Genomic DNA, 13,282 nt, shown 5'->3' on the forward strand with positions numbered 1-13,282 from the left:
CTGAAGCCTCAGACAGAAACTATGAACCAAAACCAATCTTGTTTTAAATTTTTTCCCCCACCCACCAGGTATTTGCCCCAGGTAGTAAAAAGATGCCAGAAACAGACAAGTGAGTGTTCTACTACAGAGCTAATCTCTAGCACCATGAGGAACATCCCCTTATGTTTTCAAGAACTTTTTTTGGAAGACTACCCAAAGTCAGCACTTTTCTACTGAAGCAAACATTCTAGCTGATACTCAGCTTCAGTTTTCCTTCCCAACAATCTTGTCAGCACTTCATGATATAGTGGAAATTAAAAATTAGCAAATGCATAGCCAAAGCCCGCAAGAAAGTATGAGCTCAAAGAAACTTCAGTAAGACTAACTGAAGGAGGAGAAAAGAGAAAGGTTAAGAGTCATCAACTAGGGAACTGAACTACAAACAAAGACTTTGGTCTTTTATTTCACTTAGTCAAATTTTCCTTCTTTAACACTGGCTTAGATTGACAAAGTAAAGGAATGATGATACACTACAAGAGTTCTGAATGAACAAGAGTTACTACTTGGGGAGTATCAAAATGGCTCAGAAATGGTTCAGCTGGTCTCACTGTTGGGACTGATGACCTGAGTTAGAGCCCAGAACCCACACAGTGGAAGGAGAGAACTGAGTTCTACAAACTCCTCTGACCTCTACACATACAGTGTGGCACACAGTACTACTTAGGCAGCTCATTAAGATTACTTAGAAGGTTCAAGTAACTCTCCAATTACTTGGTCCACACAGCTACAGAGGAGGGAAAGGAAAAAACAAACAAAAAAAAAAAACAGTACTCAAAACTCGTGTTAGCCTTGAAGATGACAGAGTCATTATTTTCACACTATCAGCACTAAAGGGACTTTCAGTTCAAGCCCTCAGTTTTACAATATAAACTGAAGCCCAGAAAGATTAAGGCATGCCTAAGATCACAATTGGCCACTGGTTCTTAACCACTGCTAAAAATTATTAATACTCATATTTTCTCCCAAGGCTTATTATTTTCAGAGGAAACTTCCAGTTTATCGGGGTCAATTATTTTCAAAAGGACAGGCAAACAGAAAAGACTGTCGTGCTGACAATGAAATCAGAAGAGGACTTACTTCTGGGTCTGCTAGGCGCTGTGACAGACCTACAACAAAGACGAGGTTTTTTTGTACCACACGTACACTAGCCAAATGTTTTCGGTTTTCTGAAATTTTCTGTTTTCTCTCATTTTGTTTCTGCTTTTTCTCATTCTTTATCCTTTGCAATTCTTCCTGGGAAAGTGGTTTATAAACTGCTGGGTCTTCTGGATATGGCTATAAACATAATAAACAAGATGAAGTTAGCATTAAATAGAAAAACTGCATAAATGATAAATGTCAAATTCTGAGCAGCAGGTAAGACTGATAGTTTCCCCTCTTCTGACTGTTTCAACTGCTTTAAAATATTTTTATTTAATAAAAGTTAAAAGTGCTAAGAATTATTTTTTAAAGCTTAGCAGAGATCACTTTTAATACAAATGTCAAAACAACAAAATCAATCACTCAATCTTGGTATTCCCATTACACGTTGCACACTGTTATGAGAAAGATTATGCTTCTAAGCTGCTGTGTAAAAGGCAATGAAGATCTGAGTCCAGACTACTGCCGAGGGCCATGTCTGGGTCTGTAGTGCTATAACAGCCAGGGTTTGTGTTGCTGTACATGGCCTGGAATCTGGGCCACCACCTGGGGCCGTGTAAGTGTCTAAGGGCCAAGCCAGTCTAGGTGGCCTGTGCAGCCAACTGGGGCCATGGTGACTTTCAGACCTAGGTTGCTACCGAGCACCATGTCTGGGTCCACGGTCCTACTGCACCCAGGGTTTGTGTTGAAGTCCATGGCCCATATTGCCACCAAAGTCCGTGTGGATCTCAGGGTAAGGTCAGCCACCTGAGTCCATGTTGGTGGCCAAGAGGAATGCTTGCAGGCAGGGCCATGCAGATCTGAGTAGCCTGTGCTACTACCCAATACCACGGTGACATGGGGTCAAGACTATAGCTGAGGGCCATGTCAGGGTTTGGTCCTATTGCAGTCAAGGTCTGAGTTGATGTCCAAAGTTCCCGTTACCATCGAAGACCACATAGATGCCCAAGAACTGAGGCCATGTTAGTGTCCAAGGGCCATGCTGCCACTGCAGCTGTGCTGATCTGAATAGCCTGCACACTTCCACCTGGGGCAATGGTGACACCTGCTGGAGCTCATGAAGGAACTGTCCTGTGGAATAATAACCACAGGATCTCTAAAACAGGGTGGCTGTGGGATATCCCAGAGGAGTTTCGGTGAGGACCCAGTGATGACAGTGTACCAGAAATGAGGCTTTGAAACAGACCAGTGACTCATTGCTATGAACATTTGCAAGTAAAGCTGATAGGACAAAAGGGTGTACTATGTGAGACATCGAGGCCCCCAATGCCTCCAGGACGAATAAAAAGGTGTTGGAGAGACAGACGGCAAAGGAGGAGGAACAAAGAAGGTTTTTGTTGTTGCTCTTCTTTTTCTTTTTGTTTGTTTATTGCTTACTTTGTTTCTGTTTGATTTGATTTTAATTTTTGTTTTGGGGATTCTGCAGTGGGAAGGGGAGGAGATGGAGGGACTGGGGGGTGGGCAGAATTGGGATGCATGATGTGAAATTCCCAAAGAATCAATAAAGAAATTATGTTAAATATAAAAAAAGCAAAGACGACAGTTCTATTAACAAAATATGGATTTTATATGTTATAATCAACAAATATTTAAGGAAATCCTACTATGTACTAAAATATTAATTAGGTGATATACTTGTTAGTGTGTATGTGCAGGTGTGTGTGTACATGTAGAGGCCTCTACCTCATTTATTTGAGACAGACTTTCTCACTGAATCTGGAGCTCACCGATGGCTAAGCTAGCAGGCCAGCAAGCTCCCTATCCCTCAGGTGCTGGGGTCATAGAAACATGCCTGGCTTTTACCTGGATGCTCAGCATCCAACTCTAGATCTCAGGAGTGCACAGTAAGTACCTGACCTACTGAGCCACGTCCTTAGCCTATATCCTTCCTGATTGTTTGTTTTAAGTACATTCCTAGTCTAATAGGGAGAAAGATGAGCATAAATATTCAGACTCTGGCTCAAGAGTTCAAATTCAGTTCTAACATTATCTGGGCATGTGCCCTTAAACAACCAGTCTCTAAGCCTCTGTATCCTCATGTATAAAGTACAAACAATCCTAAAATCTGATGTAAAGATTAAGTAATACTTGTAAAACAAGTATCATTGTGCCCTCCAAAAATACTAGCAATCTCTCTGTTGTGTGTCTTTGTCTTTTCCTTCTCAGGATTACAGTATTTTCATTCCTACAGCTAATATCAGGGCCACTAGTGGACCAAGAATGTGGAATCAGAGTGCCAGGCTTTGAATTCCAGCAACCTGCTCCAAAACCATATGACCATTCTGCCCCAGCCTTCTCATCTGTAAAATGGGAATCACATTTAACCAGAAGTTCTCTAGAAGAGGATTAAAAGTGATGAAAATATGTCCTGTACAAATAAGTGCTAAAGATTCGGTTATTGCCAGGCGGTGGTGGTGCACGCCTTTAATCCCAGTACTCGGGAGGCGGAGCCAGGCAGATCTCTGTGAGTTCGAGGCCAGCCTGGGCTACCAAGTGAGTTTCAGGAAAGGTGCAAAGCTACACAGAGAAACCCTGTCTCAAAAAACCAAAAAAAAAAGATTCGGTTATCAGTACTGCTAATAACATAATCAATGGATGGCAGTTACTTAAAACTGAGTATAAAGATCCCTGGGAAGATGTGATGATTAATACTCATTGTCAATCTGACTGGATTTAAAATCATCTGGAGACACACACACACCTCAAGGGTGTTTACAGAGAGGACTAACCAAGGAGAGAAGACCCACCCTAATATAGCTAGCATCATTCCATAGACCGGGGTGCACAACTGAATGAAAAGGTCAAAGGTCAACTGATTGTCAGAATGCCCCTCTCTGCTTCCTAACTCTGGTGAATGCCTTTCCTATTTAGTACTTTTCTATTTAGTACTAGAAAACTAACATGAATCATCCCACACATTAATACAGAACATGTTCTAGTTCCAAATTATCATATCCAAACTTAATTATTTCTTTACCAATCTTCTAACAAGAAATCACCAAGACTGTATCTATTATTTCCTTCAGAGAGAGTGTATGACTTTACAGATGTAATACAGCTAGTTAACACAAAAAAGGCAACATCTGACCCTGACTCTCAGGCCAGTGCTTTCTACTTCATTAGGCCTTCAAGATCACACAAGGCTTGTTTTCAACCAATCACTCACACTCATGGGAAAAGAACTACAGAGTTAATACTGGACAGTAAAAACCCATACAGCAAAATAAAGTTGTTTGGAAGCACTTACCTTTCTACACGCAGGACAAAGTCCATTCTCATCAGTGCGAATTCGATGCCAACAAAATCGGCATATCTGGTAGCCACAGGTGCAAGGGAAAAAGTTAATATCGTCTATCTCCAAGGGCTCCATGCAAAGAGGGCATTCCACAGGGTCTTCCTTTGCATCAGGACTGCGAGACATCTTCACGCTTCTTAGACAGCAGCAAAAGTTTATAATAATTTAAGGGAGAAGGAAATTCAGCACTGAGAGCTAAAATGTAGAACTCTGAAGACCTGCATGAGAAAAAATTTAAAACATACCATTTACTATAGGAAAAATACTTACTTTTGCTGTAATCATAGGATAGATTTCAGAAAATTTCTGCATATGAAGAAAACAGAACTGGCATTTTAGGTTTCAGAAGCAATAGAATGTAAAAGAATTCCCATTTCTTCCAGTGAAGACATTTAATACTGATCTAAACACGGTTTATAACACATTTTAGGAAAATATAAAATAAAGAAGACCTTCAGCTTTAAAATAACCCTGAGGCCAATGAAATAGCTCAGTGGGTGAAAGCACTGGCTGCCTAAGCCAACTGACCTGAGCTCAATGACCAGAGTTCACACGGAGAGAATCAACTCCATAGAGTTCTCCTTGGATTTCTAAGCACACACCATGACATGTGCATGCCAACATATTCATTCTCTTTAATAATAATAATAATAATAATAATAATAAGTTCAAAACTATGCACACTGAACTATGTATCTTTCACTTAAAAGCTAATAAGGAACATAACAATTATGATATGACAAAATGTATCACAATTTACAAAAGGGATTGATAAAAATGAGATTTAATCACCTATAGTTACATATTAATATCAAATTCTTGCCAGAGAAAATATAGTTTAACTAAACAAGTATGCCATAACTGTTTACAAATATGTAATACTATGCAAGTGAAAACTGCTGAGCAAATAAATGTATTTATAAAATATTCCTATAGTAAGTGCTACAAAAAACCTGTAAGAAATCAAAGAACAAATAGACCTTTCTGACCCAATCATGCTTTGTGAAATGTGAATTCGTTTTAAGTTATGGGGAGTTGAAAACCACAGTTAACAATTTCATGCTGTAGGGTAAGTTGAAATCACTATTTGCAGTTGAAATGGTAAAGCTGTAAACTAATCTACAATGCAATCCCACAGCACAATGGTTTAGAAACAACACACAACTGAACAAAGCAATTTTAAAGGTTACACTGAATATTGGCATTTCTGAGGGCTAAATGTGATGGTTAGCCCAAGCAAATACTCAACTGTCTTCTATGAAGCTGTAACTTCTTACTTTAGAAGAACAGAAAAAAATAGCAAAGAAACTAAATACAAAGAAATAGAAATAAATAAATAAATTTTAATTTTTAACAGAAATCACACTACAAATCAATATGGATGAGATTTACCCCCACCACCACCCCACCCCACCCCACCCCACCCCCTGCTTTATTTTGGTTTTTTTTGAGACAAGGTCTCTCTGTAATAGCCCTAGCTGACTGTCCTGGAAATCTTGTAGAACGGGCTGGCCTTGAACTCAGGGATCCGCCTGCCTCTGCCTCCTAAGTGCTCGTATTAAAGGCACATGCCACCATCTTATAAATAGTAAGAAACACTGGTACAGGTAGTATCCATGGCAGGGAAGAACCATTTTATAAATAATAAGAAACACTGACATATCTAACTTATACTATAATAAAATAACACCCTGTGGTGTGGTGGTGCAGAGGCCTTTAAATCCCAGCACTTGGGTCTCTAAGTTCCAAGACAGCCAGGGCTACACAGAGAAACCATGTCTCCAAAAACCAAAATAACACTCAAAGGTGACTGGAGACTTATTTGGTAAACTACTGAAGTGTTGGAAAAATAAATAGGTGGGTTTTTCTTCCCCCACTTAAGCCCCATTCACCCAAAGTGAGAAGCCATAAAAAGATATAGTTGACTAACATGAAAAGAAAAAACAAAATTAAAAGCAAGTAACCTAGTTTCAGTTCACAGTACCCACATGATGGCTCTTAAACATCCCTGACTCCAGTTCTAGAAGATCCAACACCCTCTTTTGGCATTTAGGGGCACATATGAAATCTTTAAAAATAAATAAAGACAGCCAGACAAAGACAGACAGACCAATAGACAGATAATGGATAAAGAAATAAATAAAAGCCTTTGTTTTTTATTCAATACACTGCCTAAGTAAGAAGCTCTTCTACATAACAAGCATTATGCTATGCTCAGTAACCATCATATCAAAGAGCAAAATACCGCCAACAAAGCATCCACAAACAGGGAAACCATTAACAGTTAAGATACAGCAATAAAGCTAGGAATGCCCATCATCCCAGCACGCAAGTGCAGACAGGAAGATACAAGAGCTACAAGAATGCAGCGAGTCTATGCTACATAGCCAGCTATAGGCCATCTAGGGCTACAGTGTGAAATCCTTGCCTTAAAAAAAAAAAAAGGAAAATAGATATAGCAATTTAGTAAATTTGTGTAAGTTGACTCAGAAAGAGATTTATTCTTTATTTAGACTTTAAAAAGAAGAACAAGCTGGAGAATTACTATCTATCTCTTTCTCTATGTAACAAGCCCTGTATATATAAACTTAATTTCACTAAGAAAATAGGGCCGGGCGATGGTGGCGCACGCCTTTAATCCCAGCACTCGGGAGGCAGAGCCAGGCGGATCTCTGTGAGTTCGAGGCCAGCCTGGGCTACCAAGTGAGTCCCAGGAAAGGCGCAAAGCTACACAGAGAAACCCTGTCTCGAAAAACCAAAAAAAAAAAAAAAAAAAAAAAATAGGACAAGGATGCTGACATAGCAAAAAAAAAAAAAAATAGAAGTAGACAACCTTTGTTAGAAAAATCTGTTACTATCTGAATTGATATAAAAAATGTTATTTTTTAAATTCAAGTGGCCAAAACCACCAGGTGGGTTGTTCTCATTTTTTTGAGAAAAATACCTGACTTTGATGATTAAATGAGGATAATGAAACAGTGTTTTCTGTTTTCTACCATACAATATGGGGCAGCCAAGCTGGAATTAGCTGTACACTCCCAGTTTTACATAACTGACTGGAAAATTCAGAGGAACTACATGTGATGTGATGTGTTTCTAGAATGTCTTTCTATGAGTCTGTAATTTTATTTCAAATTTGAAGTTTAAAAAAAGAAAGAAATGCATGTGTATTTATAAAGAATCCAACATTCCTAGTTTGTAAATCTGGATTAGCCATTTTTTCCATATTAAAACCAGGGATGCAAAATCTAAAACCGTAGAAAACAGGCTCCACCACCACTTCTACCAACAGGAAAATACACTGAAATTAAGAACTGCTATCTATTCTTTAGTATATGTGCCTTTAAGATGGTTTCTTTCTTCTTCTTTTCTCTCCTTTTTGTTGGGGGTGGGGGCAACGTACAGGGGGCAGGAACAGGTTTCTCTATGTAGACAGCCACAACCTCTCCTGATTCAGTATTCCAGCAAATTGTTTTTTAAAGATAACTTTTTTTTCTCTCTTTTTTTTTTTTCGAGACAGGGTTTCTTTGTGTAGCTTTGCACCATTCCTGGATCTGGTAAAGATAACTTTTTAAGGACATTAAACTTTCAACCTTTTGAATCTAAAGAATGTGTCTATTTTGTTCTACAATGTACCAGACACATACTGCAAATTACAGCTTCCTAGAACTGTGTATGGAGGAATGAGAATCCTAAAGGAGTGACTCAGGAGAAATGCATACAAATAGCATTTGTCATTTAATCATAGGGTCTAAGATAGTTTGCTTCCTTTTTAAATGTTCCTCTATTTTTGAACTTTTAGAAATGCTCTAATAGGAAAAAAAATATTAAACTACAACTTAAGAACAACTAACAAACAAGAATAAAATGATTGATGAGACAAAAGACAACCCTAACATGTAATTGACAACCAGCATCAACATGCTCCCTATTAATGTTCTTTCAGAAAGCTGCTAGGAGTTTAAAAATTGAAGGCTCGGGGCTGGAGAAATGGCTCAGAGGTTAAGAGCACTCACTGGCTGTTCTTCCAGAGGACCTGAGTTCAATTCCCAGCAACCACATGGTGGCTCACAACCATCTGTAATGAGATCTGGTGCCATCTTCTGGCCTATAGGCATACGTGCAGGCAGAACACTGTATACATAATAAATAAATAAATCTTTAAAAAAAGAATTCGAGGCCAGCCTGGTCTACAAAGCGAGTTCCAGGAAAGGCGCAAAGCTACACAGAGAAACCCTGTCTCGAAAAACTGAAAAAAAAAAAAAAAAAGAATTGAAAGCTCAAAGTATCATTAATTAATAAGGTAAAATCAAATCTGCATAGAACCAAAGCAAGACTAATAAAGTGTGGTGGTACTTACTATTCTCTACCACAATTGTGAAAACTAAGAGACAGAGTTGCTTGTATCAGTTATTTTCTGAAAAAAAAAAAAAAATAACAGGTGGATTCCAGGGGAGCAACCTGACAGAAGGGCATAGCTGTTCAAAAGTTTAAGGATGAATCCAACCTCGTATTTCAAACAAATTTATCCAAGTATCAGAAATTTTTACTTTAGTTAGTCTGGACTTAAAAATTTGTCCTTAATTTCTTATATCAATTTACAATGTATCACTAGTGATAGACACAATAAAAAATATCATTCAAGAAGAAACACTAAATATGGAAACATGCCTATAGTCACAAATACTTGAGAAACTGAAGCCCAGAGGATTTTTTGAGACCAACAGCTCAAGAGGAGCCAGGAACTAATAAGGCATGTGGAGGGTGGGGGTTGTTCAGAAGGAGGAGAGAACCTAGACCTATAAGCCTTTTAGGCATAAGCCTATATATAAGCCTTCCATAGGCTAAAGCAGAAGGACTAGTGTGAGTCCCAGGCCAGACAAGGCTGTGTACTGGATCCCAGATTAGGGTAAGAAAGATAACTCTAGCCTGAACCTTTAAGGTTTGTCTTTAAATCATGCTCAGCACACAAGTTCAGTCCCTTTCTTCACCCAAATCTCTCACGAGTCACTCAATCATCTCTTAAATTCTGATCACAGAGGGTATGCTGCCAATCAAGCATTCTCCTTTTTACTAAGCAGTCACTGTTGATTCATCCATCTCTTATTATAATCAACATCCTGCCCACATTTCTGTGACTTAAAAGTGAACACTGTTACATAGGGAAGTCTACCTTTTCAACTGTTTTGGCTGAGTGGAGCACAGGAAGGGGGAATGAAGAAATGTAACCTTGAACAGAAATTATAAAATAGTAAAAATAAGCTTATCTATTTGAGATTTTTAACAGGGATCTGAAAATGGGCTTTAAGATTCATTAAACAAACATACAGAATCAAGTTTACATATAAAAATTTGATGGAATGTTCAGTTTTATTAGATTTTCTGGGTAAGGTGTTGTTATGCATCCTTTCAGGATAAAATTAAGTAATAAGATATTAAGGGACCTAAAACACAGAAAAGCTATTAATCCTTTACAAATAAGGAAAACACTGCTTTTTAGTTTCCTAATCTTTCTATTGTGACTCAGTAAATTCTAGAATGTTAATAGTTTAACAGCATTAAGCTAAAATAGTACTACCAAAAATCTTCTGCTCTATGAACAACTAATTCAGTATATTGCCAGTAAAAGATGTTCACTATGCCAGGCGGTAGTGGTGCATGCCTATAATCCCAGCACTCAGAAGGCAGATCTTTGTGAGTTTGAGGCCAGCCTGGTCTACAGAGCGAGTTCTGGTACAGTCAAGGCTACAAAGAGAAACCCTGTCTTGAAAAACCAAAAGGGGGGGAAAAAGAGATATGTTCACTAAACTAATATTCACATACAAAAATCAGAATGTTTCACGAGTGTCTAGGTAAAGAAGCACATATCTATGTTTGAAATACCCCAAGAGGTGAAGGCAGAAGAATTGTTGAAAGATTAAGGGCCTGTCTGGGCTACAGAATAATAAAGTCTCAAAACACCACAAGAAAAAATTTCCCTAAAAACAATAGCCAGGAGTTGTGCATACCCCTGTAATGCCAGCACCTGAGAGGCAGAGGCCAGACAGGGCTATCCACAGCAAGGCAGTCTCGACAACAAAACACTAAGGCTGCACAGCGGTTCAGGATTTGCCTAGCATACCCAATGCTCTGGGATTTACATCATATATAACATATATAATACATCATATATAATAAAATATAAAACTAAAGAGCTACTTATGTAAGAAATTAGATGGATTCTAATTATGAACAATTTGTCCATCATCACCCATCTCAAAAATAAAAGGGGTGTGGGCCTTTAAATCCATGGCAATGCTATTCAACCAACTCAAAGGTTATGCTTCAAGTCCACAAAGTAATAGTCAATACATGGGTTTTATTACTCTTTAAACTACCCACATTGAGATACTTTCAAAATAAAAGGCTATTATCAACTATGTACAAATTATAAATAAAGTTATTCATTTTATAGCCAAAATGCAATCTGCATAAAAATATATACTGTAAGCACCTTAGAGGAATTTAAACCTAGAGGTTTAGAAGACTATAGCTCAGTGTGGTAGCACACACTTGTATTCCTAACATTCACAACACTGAGGTAGGACTGCAGGGATTTCAAGGCCGATCTAGGTTAAATAGCAAGATCCTGTCCCAAATACAAAAAAATTCCACCAACTTGAAAAAAATTGACGATTCAGGTTTATTGTCCAGTTAGACAAACATCTAAAAATAATACAGTACTAGATAACTACACAATGAAATAACTACCTGACAAACACAATAAAAACAAGACCTTTCTGAATGCTATACAGTCCAAGTATCACATACTGTCATATCCTAAAAATATTCCTAAGTGCTAGTTAAATATTTTCAAAATGTTAATGTTGAAATCTCAGTAAATATCTAAATACTACTACTCATATAAAACTACAAATGAGAGAAATTTAGAAATGGGTAAAGTTTCATATTTCATGGAAGGAGGAAATTTTGTGAAAATGAAACCCAGTATTTTGTAGAAATAATATAAGCTGGTAAAAAATAGAAAAACTAAGGGCTGGGGTATGGGTTAGTTGATAAGAGTGCTTATATATCGCATACAAGGCCCTGGGTCCAATTTCCAGCACTACATTGACTAGGCCTAGTGGGCATCCTGTCTGTCATCCTGTCTGTAATCCAGCATTCAGGAAATGTGGACAGGAAGTTCTCACAAGTCTGTTATTCTCAGCTACACAGGGATTTCAGGGACAGCCTGGGAGACCCTGACTCAAACACAACAACACTTAAAGAAATCTGGTGGTACAAAGAAGAGTAAAATTGAAAAGGAAATATAAACAGTGAAAAATAAAAGATCAGGAAAATAAAGGTCTGGAAAACAAGTTTAATCCCAGCACTCGGGAGGCAGAGGCAGGCGGATCTCTGAGTTTGAGGCCAGGCTGGGCTACAGAGCTCGTTCCAGGACAGCCAGGGCTGTTACACAGAGAAACTCTGTCTCAATATTCTTTTTTTAAAAAATCCTGTTTTCCCAGACTGGTCTATAAAGTGAGTTCCAGAACAGCCAGGGCTACACAGAGAAACCTTGTGTGTGTGTGTGTGTGTGGGGGGGGGGGGGGCCGCAGGGAGGAGAAGATCCCATTTCAACAGAGCAGAAATATATAAAAATATATTAACTAAGCAGAGATCCATATCCATAAGAGAACCACAGAATTTACATGATGTTTCTAATAACTCAGATGACAATCTTATTAAGTCAAGAAAATTTGCTTTAGTTATAAAATCAGATTTATAAGATTATGTTGCCTTAAAAGGGCTAAAATGTTATTGTACTGAATAACCATAAGCACACAGTTCTTTGTACTTGTAGTTAAAATGAAAGAAGAAGAAAATAAAGCTAGAGGAAACTAGACAATAAATCTAATACTAAAATCCTAATAAAGAAACTTAACAGATTTAAACTATTCTAAACACAATACTAGCAAAACCAAGTCTAATCATATTATAGAATTCCTAGAAGTTCAAGAATTCTGTTAAGTCAAAATTATACATGACCTCAATAAATCAGAACAAGATACTATCCATCTCAAGAAACTCTAAGTAACTTGAAAAACAAGACTATTTGGGGCTATGGAATAATCCTCTTGTATACTATAAAGATTTGTCCCTTGAATTGGCTTAATAAAACACTGTGATTGGCCAGTAGTAGGAAGTATGGGGGGGGGGCAACCAAACTAAGGATGATGGGAAGGAGAAGGGAGGGGTCAGGAGTCGCCAGCCAGAGGCAGAGGGAGCAGGGGATGAACATGTCATGCTAAAACAATGTACCACAACATGGCAAAGCATAAAGAGAAATATGGGTTAACATAAAATATAAGAGCTAGTTAGTAAAAAGCCTGAGCTATTGGCCAAGCATTTATAATTCATATCAGTCTCTGAGTCAGTTATTTGGGACCAGGTGGTCTAAAATTTGGTCTTTATAAAATCCCTTAATACTAAAGCCAGACATGGCTCTCAATCTGTAACTTCATCATTGGTAGACACAGACAGCCAGGGTTGCAGGGGTTCTTTAGTCAGCTAGTGTAGTGAAAATAGAGGTTGAGGTTCAGTTCAGAGTACCTGTCTCAAGGGAATAAGATGGAGAACAATAAAGAAATACACCTAATATCCTCCCCTGACCCCCACATACCATACATGGGTACAAGCACCCACTCAAACACAAACAAACAAAAAAAATTGTAAAGCCCTTCATATATTAGGGACTAAAAGATAAGCCTTTCACATGGTAACTGATATGTACTCTAATACAATCTAAAGTAAGGACAAACAAATTCT

At 38.1% G+C, this 13,282-nt stretch overlaps 1 protein-coding gene across 6 annotated transcripts in view; it reads right to left on the minus strand.

The window, feature by feature from the left end:
* Window positions 1-13,282, minus strand: part of Cnot4 (CCR4-NOT transcription complex subunit 4) — a 114,042-nt gene that overhangs the window by 57,699 nt on the left and 43,061 nt on the right. For all 6 annotated transcript variants that reach the window (XM_052721154.1, XM_052721153.1, XM_052721155.1 and 3 more), the window contains exons 2-3: window positions 4,427-4,692; window positions 1,117-1,314 (exon numbers count right to left, since the gene is read on the minus strand). In XM_052721154.1, coding sequence (XP_052577114.1) covers window positions 1,117-1,314; window positions 4,427-4,600 — 372 coding nt within the window. In that variant the 5' untranslated portion in view covers window positions 4,601-4,692. The remainder of the gene's footprint in view (window positions 1-1,116; window positions 1,315-4,426; window positions 4,693-13,282) is intronic.

The sequence above is a fragment of the Peromyscus californicus genome, unplaced genomic scaffold, assembly GCF_007827085.1.
Source record: "Peromyscus californicus insignis strain IS unplaced genomic scaffold, ASM782708v3 Scaffold_6__1_contigs__length_162567912, whole genome shotgun sequence".
Taxonomy (NCBI): Eukaryota; Metazoa; Chordata; class Mammalia; order Rodentia; family Cricetidae; genus Peromyscus; species Peromyscus californicus.